The sequence below is a fragment of the Anopheles bellator genome, chromosome 2 (assembly GCF_943735745.2).
Source record: "Anopheles bellator chromosome 2, idAnoBellAS_SP24_06.2, whole genome shotgun sequence".
NCBI classification, from domain to species: domain Eukaryota; kingdom Metazoa; phylum Arthropoda; class Insecta; order Diptera; family Culicidae; genus Anopheles; species Anopheles bellator.
In genome coordinates this window covers 26293171-26309242 of record NC_071286.1, presented here as the reverse complement: position 1 = coordinate 26309242, position 16072 = coordinate 26293171, and the positions used below count along the sequence as shown (strand labels likewise).

Sequence of the window (16072 nt, the reverse complement as noted above, 5' to 3'; positions counted from 1 at the left end):
CCCGTTGGCTGACCGTTGAGACAGCGAGCGTTGCTAACTCGCGTCTTACCGAAATGTTTGCTCTACCAAGTTACACCAGAGAATAATAACTCGCGTTGGTTTGTACTAGTCATCGTACTGTTAAAACGATCCAAGCTCGTAGAACCAACTGTTACTTCAATCATTCATTGGTACGTAATACTGTTTCTGAAAATAAGTGGAGATGTTCACGCGGTTACTCAAGCTAAGCGATCGATCCCTATATTATCATCCCGGGATGCCTTATAATTAAAATTATAATTCAAATAATCTTTTTTAAGTGTTTCATATTTAATATCATTTTATACCCGACTACAACAGAAATACTTTATTTTATTTCAAACTAACATAAATTTTAATTTCGTGAAACAAAACAAACAACTGTCAAACCATTTCGCCCCTCTCACCCAAAAACCAAGTATACGAACCTTGGCCAAAGTTTTTTAGCGACACAAACGGAGCGTTGTCTTTTCGTACAGATTCGTCGCGCCGTGCGAAGTTTTCGTCGACGCCGGTGTGAAGGGTCCTATAGAATGCCATATGAGACAACGCGTCGTTTGCTACGTAACGTTCAGTTCATTTTGGTGTGAAGACGGCTTTAACATTATATGCAGCCCGTTGCGTCAAAACGCCGATGGCTCACTTTAAATGTGTAGTTGCGAGGAAAGAAATATGCGACCGGATAAAACAGATTCAACAATGGCATGGTTTAAATGAAACGCTTTCAACACATCTTCGTATAGAGTTTATATTTTTCATTCATCAACTTGCGCCTGCGGTTCGGGTACATGTTCCCGTAGCCGCCAATAGTTAGTTGTTAAGCGTTGTGTACAGCGCGCTACTTGCTTTCTTAGTTATTTTTTTCCGAACGCACTAACGACGACGATTAGAAAGTGAGAAAAATGATGGTTTTACCTCGGGGCTCACCTTCCCGGTATCGTGTTTGGCTAGAATATTCAATTGTTAATTAAACTTACTTTCAATTTGAAAGATGCATCACTGGAGAGTAGAATTGTGACGACCAAGCGTTGTTTGTTTACGTTCTCATTACCGCATTGTGAAGTTCGCCATTGGCGAGTGTTTCTGTACGTTAAAATCGATTAAAACATGTACCCTGTGAGCCGGACAGCCCGCTTTAGATCTTGTTAAACGCGGCAATGTCCACACTCTGCACAAAGTCCTCAATCTTTTCGATCTCCTCTTGCAACCAGTCGACCGAAATCTTATCGTCTTCGATGACGCACGACATCTGCAGCTTGTGAATGCCGTAGGCAAGCGGGACCAGTTTGGCGGCCCCGAGCAGCAATCCGTCGGCACTGATCTTGCGCACCTGCTGTTCCATTTCCTTCATATCTGTCTCGTCGTCCCATGGTTTGATGTCGAGAATGACGTTCGACTTGGCGATCAGGACGGGCTTCTTTGACTTTTTGGCTGCGTAATCGGCCAGGCGCTTCTCGCGCAGCGCGACAGCCGCAGCATCTTCGTCCTCATCTTCCGAGCCAAACAGATCGACATCGTCATCCTCGTCTTCATCGACGGCCGGGGCCTTCTTCGCTGGAGCTGCCGCTGCAGGTTTGGCGGTCGACGACGACGTTTTGCCGGATTCCAGCGATTTGACGCGTTCGTGCAAATCGAGAACCAGATTGTTCAGTCCGTCGATAATCGAGCGCAACTGTTCATTTTCCTTCTCCACCGAGGACAAACGGTCCAGTAATTCCGCGCCGGGGCTAGCAGCTAAAGCGGCAATACCATCCATCTGCAGAAGGACCCATTGATTAATCGATGCGGGCTTTTTTGCTTCAGTAAACAACTTACCCGTTCGAGCGAATTTTTGATGTGCTGACGGGCCTTTGAGATTTCCGAAGCCAGTGTGCATTGAGACGGAGCGGAGTTAATCTGGAAAATTGAACAAACCGTTACACCATTAAACTATACCAGCAAAATCAAAACAAGCAGCAAACAAATTAGCCATCGCTCATCCTTTTGACGACCATGGAATAATAGATTTCCTATCGACACTACTTGAACCAGTGAGTCCAAGGACTTCTTCAGAAGGATGAGCAAATCTGCTCGAGGGGTGGGAACACACATGGAAGTGCTGAGATAAATAAAACGAAAAACAAACGCAGTGCTTTCTAATTGCCATAAACAATTTCTGTACGAATGTTCCACTTCAACGTCGGAACGTCGGTAGTTTGTTTCGGCTAAAAAACATAAAACATCTCAAAGCATCCCTAGTTCTTAAACCTTTCCCAGCTGTGTTCCGATGGCCAACTGATTACTGCGATAGCGTTGCTAACACAAACGTATGTACAAAGAGCACGTTCGTAAAAAAAAAATGAAATACCAGCGAAAGAAAACGAAGAAAAGGCAACAATAAACCAAAAGAGTTATTATGAATAAAAAAGAAATCAGAGAAGCCAAACTGTCCAGCCGATGGATACCAAATAAAAAGTGACACACAAACGACGTGCAAACTTGCAACCATTGGTCATGGACAGCGATACGAGTCGCAAGTTCTGTTCAGCCTTGAAAGCGAACCTTGTTCAGTTCCTCCGTTATGTTATCGCACAGCTTGTGGGATAGATTCTCTTTTTCCTTCTGGTTCTTGGCGTTCTGCTGCTGCACCAACATCGCGCTTTCGTCGTACTGTTTTTCCGCGACCAACTCCGTGGCCGCTTCCGTTTCCTGCCACTTGGACTTCTTCGATTTCTTCGACTTTTTCTTGCCCCATTCCTTCTGAAACTCGGCCTCCGGTTCCGGTTGAGCTACTGGGGCAACTGGTGCTTCCGGTTGAGGCGCCGGGGCAACCGGTGTTGCATCGCTCCACCAGTCGGAAAGTTCATTATCGGTCACAGGCGCGCTCTCCTTCTTGCCCCTGTTGCGCTTCTTTTTGTCCCTCTTTGACTTCGGAGCATCGGCAGCCACTACCGATGGGTCTCCCGGAGCCGCATTAACCGGATTCTGTAGCTGCTGCTGTGCTGTTGCCTCAGGCGGCGACCGCTGCGAGGCGGTCGATTTTTTTAGCTGTTCTATTTTCGGTTCTGTCGCGTCCGCCTCAACGCCATCGTTCGGCTCCATTTTCTTCTCCGCCACGGAAAGCTTGCGTACAGTAAGGTAGGGGTATGCGAGGGGAGGGTTAGTATTTGTTTTGACACAAGTAACATCGTCGGTATCCGTACAAAGGACGTTACGTGAACCCGTACACGGACTTCATTCAGCACTTAAATTTATCATTAGATCTGTATCGGAGTGGAGCAGGGGACATGGCGTACAGCAACTAATCCTAACCTACCTTCGACAGGTACTCGTAGTACTTTTTCTCCGCCGAGGCGATGGCGTTCCGATCGATCCATACTTTCTCGTGGGCCAGAGCGGTAGCAGCCATTTTGCGTTGTTAATAATAGTCTGCGTTTGTCGGAAAATAGAAACAATAGCGTTCCGTTACATATTAAAGTTGATAAAGACTCAAAGGCAATCGTTTTCTTCAGCCCAGTATCATGGATGTGATATGTTGGATAACCTTCCGAGTGGCCCGATCCGAACCCGAGTTTCCACTTTCTAACCACACATCCAAAACATTTTTCACCCTCGCGGCGTGTCGGACTTACCTTTCGTGTTGCTGGCAGGAAGAACGTATTCACAACAGACTTTCGGACCGTTGGTGACCAGTTTGCTGTACGGCGCAAAATGGGAAAAATCAATAAATTCCGCTCCGAGGAGAGAGAGAATGCTCAGGCTCGATTATCGACGTACGTGCGTTGCAAAAAAGGCCGTCCGGCGCGCACAACAGGGTTGATAAAGCCGATTGTACACGCTGTCTCCGGTGCGCGCGGTGTGCTGGCTGTCGCTGTCAACCCTTGCATTGCACCACCGCAGATTGCACCGCACGTCCGGCGGCGTATTCAGATTGTCCTAAAACATCTCGAATACCTCGACAACGATGTCCTTTATTCACAGTGCATCTTTATTCGTGCATTTAGCAATATTGTCCGTATTTATTGAGAAGAGATGAAACGAATTTATTAAGAAGAGAAATGATTCGGCAACGTGCTGGCAACACGGCCCACTGTTTGACAGGTCGGCTGTTCAAACCTTCATTTAGCATCTAGCGTCCCGGTTTTTGTTGTGCAGCCAGCAAGAAAACGATGTCCAAGGAACTGAAGGAACAGGCCATCGAATTCGACTCGAAACTCAGAACTCTTCGCCGCCGGGTCACGACATTCGCCATCGGTTATCGCGAGGAGAACGAAGCAAAAAAGGACACCGTGCGCGACGCATTAACGGCTTCCCGTAACGAGCTTAGCGAGTGCTCCGCCAATTGTGACAGTTTCATTGAGCAATCACAAACACTACAAAAGCTGCTCGCTGAATGCGATAAGGAGGCCGACGAGATATTCGACTGCATAATAGAGTTGTTCCACAGCCAAGGAGTAGCGATTCCGGAGATTGACTGCGCTACGATCCCGGTGGGCTTCCCGGTCGACAACTTTGTGCCACCTTCCTCATTGTCCGACGAGGGCGACCGGAGCGAATCCTTTGCCGAAGAAGAGTCGATAACACGCGAGGATAGCGAAAGTTCGTTGAGCGAACTGGTTTCCGAAATCTACATTGCACGGCCGCCCGGTGATGCAGGGGTTGCTCCGGAAACGCCGATGATAAAAACAAGAAAGAGATTGTTCGTCAACGATAAAAACAAGGAGGAAATTGTTTCTAGCAACCCGAGAACCGGCACGTAAGATGGCCACCATACCGGCTGTAACGAGAATTTCGTCCCGATTAATTCGCGTTTTGGGCTGTAACCCTAGCCCGATGACGCTGCAAGGGACGAACACATATTTGATAGGGAGCGGAAAAAGGTGAGTGATTGCAGAGGATGAGGTCAGCACATTTTACCCGTTTTGTCACTCATTGCAGACGCATTCTGTTGGACGCTGGCGACGCGAATGTGAGCGAGTACATCGACCACCTGAAGCAAGTGTTGATGGACGAACGGATTCTCATTAATGATATCATAGTGTCCCATTGGCACCACGATCATGTCGGCGGGGTTGACGACATACTTGATTTTATCGAAAATAAGGCTACTTGTAATGTTTGGAAATTTCCACGTTCAGACGCGCCGGAGCCGGAGGTGAAAAACGCTGCGCTAAAGGAGCTGAAAGATGGGCAAATTTTTAACACCGAGGGTGCAACGCTCAAGGTCGTTCACACACCGGGCCATACGACCGATCATGTGGTGCTGATCCTGCAGGAAGATAATTCCCTCTTCAGCGCTGACTGCATTCTCGGCGAGGGTACTACCGTGTTTGAGGATCTATACTTGTACATGAAGAGTTTGGAAAAGATTTTGAGCGCCAAGCCGTCCACTATTTACCCGGGTCATGGTAATATCATTACAGTAAGTCTCCAGCCAACCACGAATGATCATAGAACACGGTCAAAGTAACAATTACATCGCTAATCTGCTTTTTCGTTTTAGAACCCGATCGAGAAGATAACGGAATACATTAACCACCGGAACCATCGGGAAAAGCAGATTTTTGCCGTCTTCGAAGCGAATCCCCGAAAGCAGTACAACGAAATGGATATCGTGCGAGAGGTGTATAAGGAAACGCCGGAGCAACTTTGGGCTGCTGCTGCATATAATGTAAACCATCACCTGAAGAAGCTGACTACCGAAGGCAAGCTACTCGAGTGCGTGGACACCGAGGGTGGCAACTCGTGGAAGTTCGTCCCGGCTGCGTCATTATAGAGCGGAAGCTCAGAGAAGGTGTTGGGAATAAAATAGTAATTTTAATTGTTGCATATCCTAGCCTTCTACGTGCTTCGAATCAACCCATGCCCAAGGATTAATTCAACCTGCTAGTGTGTGCCCCTTTCGTAACTGAATTTGTCTGTCCTTCATAAAGAGACGTACACATAGAAGCACAATCATTCCTTACTACATTTGGATCACAAATTACGCGGATTTACTAAACACACGATAAAGGTGTACAACTCCATTTTTTTATTTTCATCCATAGTATATTAAGTAAACTTATTTTTCACCTAACAGGGTACGTTGCAAAGTTAGTCTTCGCAGTTAAATACATTTTAGAAAGAGACTGTTTCGCCCAACGTTTAGTGTAAAAGACCGCTTGCTAGCGACACATAGTCGCGAAGAAAAGAAACGGGAAGTGTAGTTTGGTTGGATCCGGGATTCCGCAAAATCGTCACTGAAGTCAATGCAGTTTGCGGGTTTTGTCATCCCTTTCATTGCAGTGCACAGCAACACGATCGACCTTCCAGCTCGCTCCGGAGATGATCATCGACGGTCACCGTGGGCAGTTCGGGCTGATCCGGCCGGTACGACGAATCACTTTTTGCCCCCATTCCGGACGCACTCGATTTCCTCCTTGATGAGCTCGATCTTTTCGGCGTAATTTTTCTGAATTTCCTGGAATTTGACGAAGAAGAATCCTTTCAATGGAAGCTTGTTTAGAAGATGGCCATTATAAATGATATCGATGTAAGAGAGTGGGGAACATGAGAAGGAGGAAAGCGTTTAGCTAGTGCAGGACACATGTTACAATGCACACATACAGAACCACACATACACATACGACCACACACCCGATCTAAGGACGGCACACAATCGGCTGAGGATGCCATGTTTGTTTTCAGTTTAAACATTGGTTCCCAATACAGAAAGCTGAGGACGCAATACAAGGGATCGATGGCACAGAGCGGAATTCGTTGAAATAATTTCGCACAGAGGCACTGTAAAGGATTCGTTTGAGTTATTCACTAAATGAGGCGAACCTAGTGGTGTGGACGGAAACACGTGGAGGTGCGCACCTTACCTCACGCTTCTGTGTTGCGTATTTACATTGTAGTAGTTGTTATCATAAAGTGGTGAATTGGTATTAAGAACACAAGCGAGTATGTGCAAAAAAGATTTAGTGGCGCACAGGTGAGACACGACTGTCTGTTGGGTTTGATCATTGCTTTGTATGTGCAACTTTTTTCAAGCATGGAAAATCTATGCCAGCCCGTTGCGCCGTTTTCTGAAAGTGTGAAGAAAGAAAAGATAGAGAGAAAGATAGATATTAAGAGTAATATGGTACAAACATTACACAACCAAACAACTATTAGCGAACTTCGTTTTAGTGATGTTGTTTGCCATTCGACCACTTTCGGTCGGTTTTGCAGGTGATTCTGAAATGTACTCTATGGGGTGAACGTTAAATGTGTCACCTTACCTCAAATCGGTTACTATAAGATTGACTTTATGAATGGAACGAAAATGTAGTCAAAACCACAAATGAGTATGACGACAGTTAAATTATGATACATGTGAAGTGGTAATGTTTCCCAGGGGAAAATCCAAATGTTTCCCAGGGGTTTCCCAGGGGGTCCAACCAAAGTGATCGCATGAAAGGAACGAAAATGTAATCAAATTAACAGATGAAATTGACGACAGTTAAATTATTATACATTCATTTATACCATACAGTGTACAACTTCTATACCTATAGTATACCTTTTTGGAGCATCAATTCGAATCAGTATTAGGAAATTTTCGCAAACCCCTCGGCCGACAGTAGAGAGCATTGAAGATCGGACATCAAAAATAGTGGTAACATGTGGCACGAATAGCCGAGAGTGACAATCGCAACAGACCACTATAGTCCCAAGGGTGTTTTTCCGATATTTCCAAAAGTCCCACTGATCGCGAGAAACACGGTCCCCAGAGTGTGTTGTTTTTTCGGTTTCCGGAGGGCACCGGATGGCGTAAATCAACCGTCGGACACTCCGGCAGTGTGCCAAACGTAGCAAAAGCACACAGAAAAGAAAATAATCCCGTAACAGTGTGGGCCTAGTGCGTTGGTGTTTTTCAGTGACGATGGCCGCCCGGCCTCAGGAACTCTTACGCATCACCCCAACCCAGATGGCGCAAGCGTGCCGCGATCGAAAGGAAAATATCATCTGTGAGTGGTGCATAGGTAGTGCATCGGCCTGTATGTGTGCATTGCGTGCGTGTGCAAGTAGTGCGAAAACTAATAAGAAACCCAAGTAGCGCAGCAGCACTTGCGTGATTCAGGCAACGAGAATTGGGCCGCACCCGGCCGAGGCGGACGCGAGCAAGTGTGCCGCGGCGTACTAACCTTGAAGAGATCGAGCTGCGTCGTGTACTCGTCGCGCAGATCGTTGTACATCTTCTGCGAGACGGTCAGCTTCTTCTCAAGCAGTGTCTGCCGCTCACGCTCGGCCTTCATCCTGCTGTCGATGTTTTCGAACCGCGTCTGAAGCTGCTCGTGCTCCATGTTACGAATGTTAAGCATGTCCTTCGTGACCGTAACAACCTCCTTGATGTTCTCGATCTGGTTTTGCAGCGCCTTGATTTGCATGTCCTGGGCTTTGACCGTTTTGGTGCGCTCAAACAGCAGCTCCTTCGCCTTGGTCATCACTTCCTCGTGCTTTTCCTTCAGCTTCTTCACCTCCTGCGGATCGGGTCGGGCACTGCCGTGGCCGTGGGCCAGCAGCTCGCTCTCTAGCTGGCTTACCTTCGATTTTAGAATATCGTTCTCCAGCAGCTTCTTTTTCAGCTCACTCTCCAGATCCTCTATCCGCTCGTTGGAGTTCTTTGTCGGCGACAGTTCACATTCGAGCTGGATGACCTTCGCCCGCAAAATGTCGCTTTCGATCGTGCGCTTTTTCAGCTCGTTTTCCAACTCGCTGATGCGATCGGTTGACTCCTGCGTGGTCGTCGGCTCGTCCTCCGCCTGATTCAGCTTCGACTTCAATATGTCGTTCTGGATCTTCAGGTTGCGGATTTCCTTTTGCAACTCCTCGATCTTCTCGTTCGCCGGGCTGTCGGCCAGTGGGACTCGCTCGAGCTGCTCCACCTTCGAGCGCAGGATGTCGTTTTCGATGTTCTTCTTTTTCATCTCTTGCTCGAGCGTTTCGATCCGGTAGCTGCTGGCCCCACTGTTGACGTTCCTGCTCTCCAGCTCGGTTAGCTTCGAGCGCAGGATCTGACTTTCGGTGGTGCTCTTCTTCAGCCCCTTGCGCAGCTCCTCGATCTGCTCGCTGTTCGAGTCCTGTGCGGCCGTCGACTCCTTCTCGAACATCTGCATCTTCGCCCGCAGCATGTTGCCCTCGGTGGTGCTCTTCTTCAGACCCTTCTCCAACTCCTCGATGCGCTCGGTCGATTCCTCGTCCTCGCGCGTGGCCGCATCACTCTCCAGTTGGCTCACCTTCGCCCGCAAGATGTCCGCCTCGATCTGGTACTTCCGCACCTGCTTTTCCAGGTCCCGGACCCGCTCGTTCGTTTCCTGCGCCGACGACGGTGAGTTTTCGAACTGTCGCAGCTTGGAACGCAAAATGTCGCTTTCGATGTTCTTTTTCTTCAGCTCACGCTCCAGCTCACCGCTTCGTTCCGAGGCCTCGTGGTCACCTTCCAGTTCCTTTACCTTCTCCCGCAGCACCGTGCTCTCGGTGCGCTGCAAACCGCGCACCAGCTCGTCGATCTTTTCCTGGGCCTCCGGTGTCTGCGGTTCACTCTCCACTTCCGTCAGCTTGCCTCGCAGGATGCCGTTCTCGATGATGCGCTTTTTCAGCTCCTTTTCCAGCTGCTTGACGCGCTCGGTCAGGTCCTGGGTCGCCTGCGGGCTCGTCTCCGACTGTGACAGCTTCGAGCGCAATATGTCCAGCTCCATCGTCTTGCGCTTCAGTTCCTTCTCAAGCGTTTCGATCTTTTCGCTCGAGGCCGCATTATTCGACGGAACCTGCTCCAACTTGCCGACCTTCGCCCGCACAATGTCACACTCGATCGTTTTCTTTCTCAGATCCTTTTCCAGGTTTTTGTTCTTGTCCTTCACATCCTCCAGCTCCGTCTCGAGCCGGTTGATTTTGCTGAGAAAGTCCTTCTCCAGCCACGCGTCGAAGTTGCTCATATCGTCCAGGTCCGACATGATGGCTGATGGGTTCCGGAAGCTCCGGTTTCTGAGCTGCAATACGCAAGTGATCTTCGCCCGATGGGCAGAGCGTTACCCCACCCACACTTGCGGCACAGTTCACAGTCAAGGACCGTTCAGTTGGCCGTTCTACCGATCTGCCGTCGCGACAGCACAGCACTTTGGCGCTCGGGACGGAAGGCGTTCACACAGATTTCAAATGCCACGAATAAAACCGTAGTCGAATTTTCGACGAGCGAGGCGGTTGCGGTAGCGTGGCGTAGCGAAATTCCTTTGCACTCACTCACGACCGACCACGCACACGCACCAACTGACTGGTCGTCCGGCAACCGACAGCCAGAATCGTTACGAGCGGTAGGAAAAATTCCTTCCTGTCGTACGGCCAGATGATGATGAACGATGGCAGCACGATTCACTGGGCCTATCCTATTGATGGCTTTCCCACCTCCAAAAGGCAGAAAATTCCCGTTTGAGGGGTTGTGAAATATTCTCCACAATCCAAACGTCGTCCGACAGATCTGACCAACTTCATGTAACTGAGGAGCAAGTCTAGGATCGGGAGCGAATTCGTGAAGCATCCGTCGTGCGCCTGCGTGAACCGGGGCCGCATTTCGCACCGAAATCTTCAAAATCTCCCCAAAAAACCTCCCAAACACGGTACGGATATCGTCTCTCGGACTAGCACTAGCTCGTGGGGGAGCGAGAGTACACAGAAGGCAACAGGTTCTGGTCGGCGGTGCAAACACACACGATTGAGAAACACACTCAGCAAAGTTTCCCGGCGTATGTGGCGGGCGCGAAAATCGGAAAATCTATTTTTGTGAGCCAAACGTGGTTCGGAGAGCTGCTCCCGTGCAATCGCCACTATCTCTGCGTTCGGCCATGTCTCACGCACCGTGATCGGTGGCGACCACTTCTCGCATGTGATGAAGACATCGCCGCCGTTAGGTGGCGAATCGATCTATCTCTGGGCACGGCATACATTTCTTCCGGTTCGGAATGCTTCCCTAGTGAAAGCCGGTTAATCAACACTCTTCCCCAAGACGGAATCGACTGATTATTACCGCATCGTTAGAACCATCATCGAGATGCATTTTGATGTGACTGCGGATAATGTACTGATCCTCTGGAGCGTAGCGCCGTTTGCTCGATGAGCATTCGCTGTAGAAGGGTTGCAACGGAACACCGTCCTCCTGTTGACCAACCTTTCAGAAATCCAACATTGCCCATGTATTGAATGCGCCACGCAGAGACACCGGCATACAAACTGGTACCAGGTTGCCGGGTTATTTATAGGACCGCCGACCAGCCGTTCTGCCTCCTGTACTCCTTTCCTGGTGCGCAGCCGAAGGTTGGGGAACGCTCGCTTGTTTCGTTCCCTGTTGAACGTGGTCGTGTCGTAAGAGAACCGCATGCAATCCGGAGCAACCGAATTCCTTGCGTGGTTTTTTTTAGTCTCGTTTCTGCAGCATCATCCACCGCGATCACCCTTGGGGCTTCGGGGCGGCAACTTGCAGCTAAATTGGAATGGCCCCATTTCCTTCCAATCAGACGATCGTGGTGATATTAGTCGATAGTTGGCAAGCGAAAACTTACGGCCCGTCGTTTTCACTGCACCTCGCTAATTTGTCCCTAAAGTAGGCTGACTAATGGCCGGCATTAAGTTACTAATCCCGACAAGATATGCATACAGCTTTGCCAGACGCCGGGAGGCACTTAATTTGCCATGGTACTTGTAGAAAATTTCATTAACAGGATGCTTCGAGCTAGGTGTGACCTTCATTTTGTTTTCACCTCGACCCCTAGATAGGGCAAAAAAGCCGGCATGGTCAAGTGTTATTTCAAGGTTCGTTTTCACCCAAAATGCTCCCCAAAAATCTTCTTTGGATTTATTCGGGAACGGAATCAGTACACAGTCGCACTGGTGTACAATTCCCAGCGGGGCTGTTTATTTTGTTTAAATGTTTCTTCACAAACGGATACTAAAAAGTACTCTCATTTCAAAGATCAACTCCTAAATCGACGAAACTCCCTATTTACAAGCGACAGCTTGTAAATCCCATAGCTGCTTCCGCGCAACCCACCATGGACGTTTTACGGCGCAAAGCAGCATGTCAACAGTCGATCACCCCATTTCCAATAACGATCATTTCAAAGTGATGGCCAAAGCAAACACTACGCGACACAAATAAGTGTCGTCCACTGATCCGCCAAGAGGCACCGTTTCCGGGTCAAGAATCCCGAGCCCTGGAGTTTAGAGAAACAAAATGTGATCGTGATCGGTTGCTTGGATTTTGGTGATCGCTCAAAGGGCACCGACTAGCAACGCCACGGAGATGTGCAGCTAATATAGGGCAGTGGTGCATTCGAGTAAAAATAACAACCATTGTAGGCGGCACCGATGCCGCTGACGGCGGACGGGAAGCTATAAACAACTGCTGACGATCGCGGTTTGCAGTTTTTTTCTTTCAACGTTTTGGAGGTGGAAAGAATATTCTCCAACAGCGTCGTACCGTACTTAAATCATCAGAAAAAAGGTTTATTTATAATGCCCCGGTGCACCCACTTAGGTTTTACCTCCGAGCAGGGATTAGTTTCATCCGGCGTAGATCCGCTGCTTCGCTGCTCGTACCTCCGAATGGAAAGCGGAAGATGAAGGCGTAAAAAATTCAAAAGATCAGTTATTAATTCACTACTGCCGGTACCGCGTATTGTTTTTGTTTCAGTCATAAAGCAAAACACTGGCAGAGCATAAGTATTGTAAACTGTTACATGATAGGTAACGGTACAAACGTACCAAACAATGCCGGATCGGACTATCGGAGGGTTTTTTTGTTCAGCAGCAGTAAATGTACTACAAGAGTGAGAAAATTGCTTACTAAACCCTTTGAACATTCTGGCGTTGAAAGGTCGCAGTTGCGTGTGATGGATTAGCCCATCATGGAAGGATATCGTGCACGCACGCACCGAATGTCCCAATAATCTACTTGCTCTTAATTTGCTTCAACATAGAATCAAACCTACTGGAGCGTTTTTTCGTGAAATGTTGGTTAGGCTACAAAAACATATTCTCAATTTTTCGTACAAAACAAAAGCAGATTTAGATCGATTTAATTTTATTTCGGCATGAAATGTTCCACAAAGAAAAAATGCGTACAAGTGAAACCTATTAGAAGAGTAACATGAGTTTGGTAATAATGCTCTCGTGTGTGTGCGACTGTGACTAAAGGCTAGTGTCACGATCTTCAAATATTAATATTAAAGGAAGGGTGCATTTCGAAATGCTTCAGCATGCCACAGTTAAGTTACGCTGCGTATAAACGAAAAATGATGCTGGTGTGTTAAATGAGCTTAAAGTATTTGTTACGCCAAAAAGTGAAAAGGATATCGAACGACTGCTGTCCAGAATTTCGCTTTAACCATCCAGTTCACCAGCAGCACAAGCATCGCCGTAGTTTTTACCTCCCTTTTCCTCCGGATTCAATACGATCATGTCGTCGATTCGCAGAATGGTGATCGCCGCCTCGGTGGCGAACTTGAGCGATTTAATCTTCGACATTGCCGGTTCGAGCACGCCGGCCTTCTTGTTGTCCTTCACGACACCCTCGATCAGATCCAGTCCGTACCATTTGAGTTGCGCGTGATCTACAACGGTCTGGCTGGAGTTGTGATAGGCACGCAGCTTCGCCACCAAGTCGGTCGCATCCTTTGCCGCGTTGACGGCGAGCGTTTTCGGAATGACCAGCAGCGATTTGGCGAACTCTGCAATAGCAAGCTGCTCGCGCGAGCTCAGCGATGTGGCAAAGTTTTCCAGGTAGATTGAGAGAGCCGCCTCGACGCATCCCCCGCCGGCCACAACCTTCTTTCCCTCGAGCACACGCTTCGTCACGCACAGTGCGTCGTGCACGGAGCGCTCCATTTCGTCACAGTAGAAATCGTTCGGACCGCGCAGAATGATCGACGCGGCCGTCCGTGCCTTCGGGCCGCGGATCAGAATCAGTTCGTCATCGCAAACGAACTCCTGGACCACCTCGGCCGCCTCACCGACGTAGGAAGCCTCGAAGCTTTCTTCTCCGTCCATGTTCGTGAGCGACGTCAAGTAGGCGGCACCCGTTGCCTTGGAGATGCGCTTCAAATCGGCTTTCTTAACACGTCGCACTGCCATCGCGCCCGCTTCGACAAAGTACTTCAAGCAGAGATCATCGATGCCACCGCTACATAGCACCACGTTGACGCCCGTCGCCAGGATCTTCTCGATTTTCTCCTTCGTGATGTCCAGCTCACGGGCACGGATACTTTCGAGCTTCTCCGGATCCGTGATAAGCACCTGCACTCCCATTTTCATCTTTGTTTTTTGCAGCGAAAAGTCCAGACACGCAATCTTTGCGTTCGTCACCTTCTTCGGCATCTGTTGTGAAGCGATCGTACAATTCAGCGCATAACCCTGTATCAGCACGCTCTCGCGGGCCGATTTGCCGTGGGCCTTCAGCACGTTGACTGCTTTGATCGGGTAGGCGGGGTTGCCTTTCGGATCCAGTATTTTCACTGCCTGCGCCGCGTCGACCACCATGGCGGAGAAAAAGTCAGCATCCGCCCCGATGATCTTCGAGCTCATAGACGTTTTTGCAACATTCACCAGCGTTTCGCGGCCGAGATCATCGACCGGTGCGGTCAGATGCTCTGAGATGTACTTGCAAGCTTCCTTGCACGCTAGCCGGTAGCCAGCGATGATGGACGTCGGGTGAATCTTCTGTTTTACCAGCTCGTCTGCATTTTTCAGCAACTCGGCTGCGATAATCACTACCGATGTGGTTCCATCGCCAACCTCTTCATCCTGCAGCTGAGCCAGTTCGCACAGCACCTTCGCGGCCGGATGCTCTACCTCCAGCAGCTTGAGAATTGTAGCACCGTCATTCGTGACCGTCACGTCCCCAATATCATCGACAAGCATCTTATCAAGACCGACGGGACCGAGTGACGATTTTACTATATTAGCGATGGAGCAGGCCGCCATCACTGCAAGAATACAACGGAAACACTGGATGAGAAAACATAACATACACGCGCAGCTGTTTTGGGTGGTACACCATAACCTCAAAAATGGAGTCGAATGAGTCATCGCGCGAGAACATCTCAGGGCGACTTGACGCATTTAACATTGGAAAGCGTCAAACAATTTAACATTTATCTTAAAATCTTAACGACATCAGCACGAAATGAGGTGCTAAATACTTTTACACGAGGTTGCCGCTAAGTTGTACTGTCCACCACAGCACCACACGGTTTGCCGGCATCGATCAATGTTTGTTCCACCAAAGTTGACAGGATGCCTCTGGTTTTACTTAGTTCAAATACATTTTCGTCCATCCAGATTGGTTTGAAGTAATTTCAATTGATTTTTATTTGCAGCAGTCTGCTAAATTGGCTAAATAAGCAGCATGTGATCATGAAACACCTACGAGCTCCCCTCGACACAAAGGTTCCTTCGCAGCATCAATTGGACGGTTGACTACTTACCGTTCTGTGTGCGAACCGGAGCTCCCGACGACCGGTTGCCGGCCAGAGCCAGAGCGCTTGCTACCGTGGACATAGTGTTTCGATATTTAACGCAAATGCAAATACGAAAAACGGTTCCTGGTTATTCGTGGTTCACTCGGCACGATTAATTCCTACCGCACCGTTCTTTTCTGTCGATTGACACTTCGACGGGAGGTCTTTGACAGCTAACCCTTTGGAAACCATGCAACGAGGGCTCATTTCACCCAGCATTTGCACTTGGGATAAACTGCCGATAAACTTGGATAAACTTGCACAGTTTAATTGCAAATTTCAATTACATTTGTATGTTTATTAATTTATATAGAAACCGTTTGCGAAAAACCACGTTATAAACTATTACTTCGATGCATAGTAATGTAACGGTATTTGGAACAGTTTCAAATTCCCAGTTCGCCCGAACCGGTTCTAAGCATTGTCGGGCGAATGGTAACCAACACCATTGCAACTACCTTGCTAATTCTGCAACGAGCAAACCACACAGTGCGTGTTCGAAGCGCGCTTTGCGAACGGTTGCGATCGAGGAGCGAATAAAT

The 16072-nt window shown here is 48.6% G+C and overlaps 4 protein-coding genes across 6 annotated transcripts; 1 reads left to right on the top strand and 3 right to left on the bottom strand.

The window, feature by feature from the left end:
* Positions 1-746: 746 nt before the first annotated feature.
* LOC131211468 (probable elongation factor 1-delta) lies at positions 747-3844 on the bottom strand. Of its 2 annotated transcripts, XM_058204933.1 has the most exons (5): positions 3630-3844; positions 3314-3426; positions 2560-3120; positions 1834-1914; positions 747-1774 (listed from the first exon to the last, which is right to left on the bottom strand). In XM_058204933.1, the coding sequence occupies exons 2-5, from the start codon at positions 3404-3406 to the stop codon at positions 1154-1156; spliced, it is 1356 nt and encodes a 451-aa protein (XP_058060916.1). In that variant the 5' UTR covers positions 3407-3426; positions 3630-3844; the 3' UTR covers positions 747-1153. The 2 variants fall into 2 exon arrangements, with proteins under 2 accessions (XP_058060916.1, XP_058060917.1); XM_058204934.1 differs by lacking the exon at positions 2560-3120 and having other exon boundaries at positions 3630-3837.
* Positions 3845-4197: 353 nt separating this feature from the next.
* On the top strand, positions 4198-5828 carry LOC131212211 (beta-lactamase-like protein 2 homolog). The gene is made up of 3 exons (XM_058205985.1): positions 4198-4877; positions 4936-5419; positions 5501-5828. Exons 1-3 carry the CDS (start codon positions 4759-4761, stop codon positions 5771-5773), a joined length of 876 nt encoding a protein of 291 aa, XP_058061968.1. The 5' UTR covers positions 4198-4758; the 3' UTR covers positions 5774-5828.
* A 201-nt stretch (positions 5829-6029) lies between these two features.
* LOC131212210 (girdin) lies at positions 6030-10448 on the bottom strand. 2 transcript variants are annotated; one of them, XR_009156925.1, is made up of 3 exons: positions 8169-10448; positions 6864-7067; positions 6328-6457 (listed from the first exon to the last, which is right to left on the bottom strand). XR_009156925.1 is itself a non-coding variant. In XM_058205984.1 (2 exons), the coding sequence occupies exons 1-2, from the start codon at positions 9975-9977 to the stop codon at positions 6377-6379; spliced, it is 1890 nt and encodes a 629-aa protein (XP_058061967.1). In that variant the 5' UTR covers positions 9978-10448; the 3' UTR covers positions 6030-6376. The 2 variants fall into 2 exon arrangements, 1 of the variants encoding a protein (XP_058061967.1); XM_058205984.1 differs by lacking the exon at positions 6864-7067 and having other exon boundaries at positions 6030-6457.
* Positions 10449-13043: 2595 nt separating this feature from the next.
* LOC131208837 (T-complex protein 1 subunit alpha) lies at positions 13044-15651 on the bottom strand. Its single transcript, XM_058201743.1, has 2 exons — positions 15498-15651; positions 13044-14996 (listed from the first exon to the last, which is right to left on the bottom strand). Exons 1-2 carry the CDS (start codon positions 15568-15570, stop codon positions 13396-13398), a joined length of 1674 nt encoding a protein of 557 aa, XP_058057726.1. The 5' UTR covers positions 15571-15651; the 3' UTR covers positions 13044-13395.
* Positions 15652-16072: the final 421 nt, after the last annotated feature.

Excerpts from the sequence above, each read along its gene's own strand:
- LOC131211468 (XM_058204933.1), bottom strand. The coding sequence starts at position 3,406 with ATGGCTGCTACCGCTCTGGCCCACGAGAAAGTATGGATCGATCGGAAC. Across the intron at positions 3,121-3,313 it reads ACTACGAGTACCTGTCGAAG|CTTTCCGTGGCGGAGAAGAA; the intron begins GTAGGTTAGGAT and ends ACTGTACGCAAG. Across the intron at positions 1,915-2,559 it reads TAACGGAGGAACTGAACAAG|ATTAACTCCGCTCCGTCTCA; the intron begins GTTCGCTTTCAA and ends TCAATTTTCCAG.
- LOC131212211 (XM_058205985.1), top strand. The coding sequence starts at position 4,759 with ATGGCCACCATACCGGCTGTAACGAGAATTTCGTCCCGATTAATTCGC. Across the intron at positions 4,878-4,935 it reads TTGATAGGGAGCGGAAAAAG|ACGCATTCTGTTGGACGCTG; the intron begins GTGAGTGATTGC and ends CACTCATTGCAG. Across the intron at positions 5,420-5,500 it reads GTCATGGTAATATCATTACA|AACCCGATCGAGAAGATAAC; the intron begins GTAAGTCTCCAG and ends TTTTCGTTTTAG.
- LOC131212210 (XM_058205984.1), bottom strand. The coding sequence starts at position 9,977 with ATGTCGGACCTGGACGATATGAGCAACTTCGACGCGTGGCTGGAGAAG. Across the intron at positions 6,458-8,168 it reads CGCAGCTCGATCTCTTCAAG|GAAATTCAGAAAAATTACGC; the intron begins GTTAGTACGCCG and ends GTCAAATTCCAG.
- LOC131208837 (XM_058201743.1), bottom strand. The coding sequence starts at position 15,570 with ATGTCCACGGTAGCAAGCGCTCTGGCTCTGGCCGGCAACCGGTCGTCG. Across the intron at positions 14,997-15,497 it reads TCCGGTTCGCACACAGAACG|TGATGGCGGCCTGCTCCATC; the intron begins GTAAGTAGTCAA and ends GTATTCTTGCAG.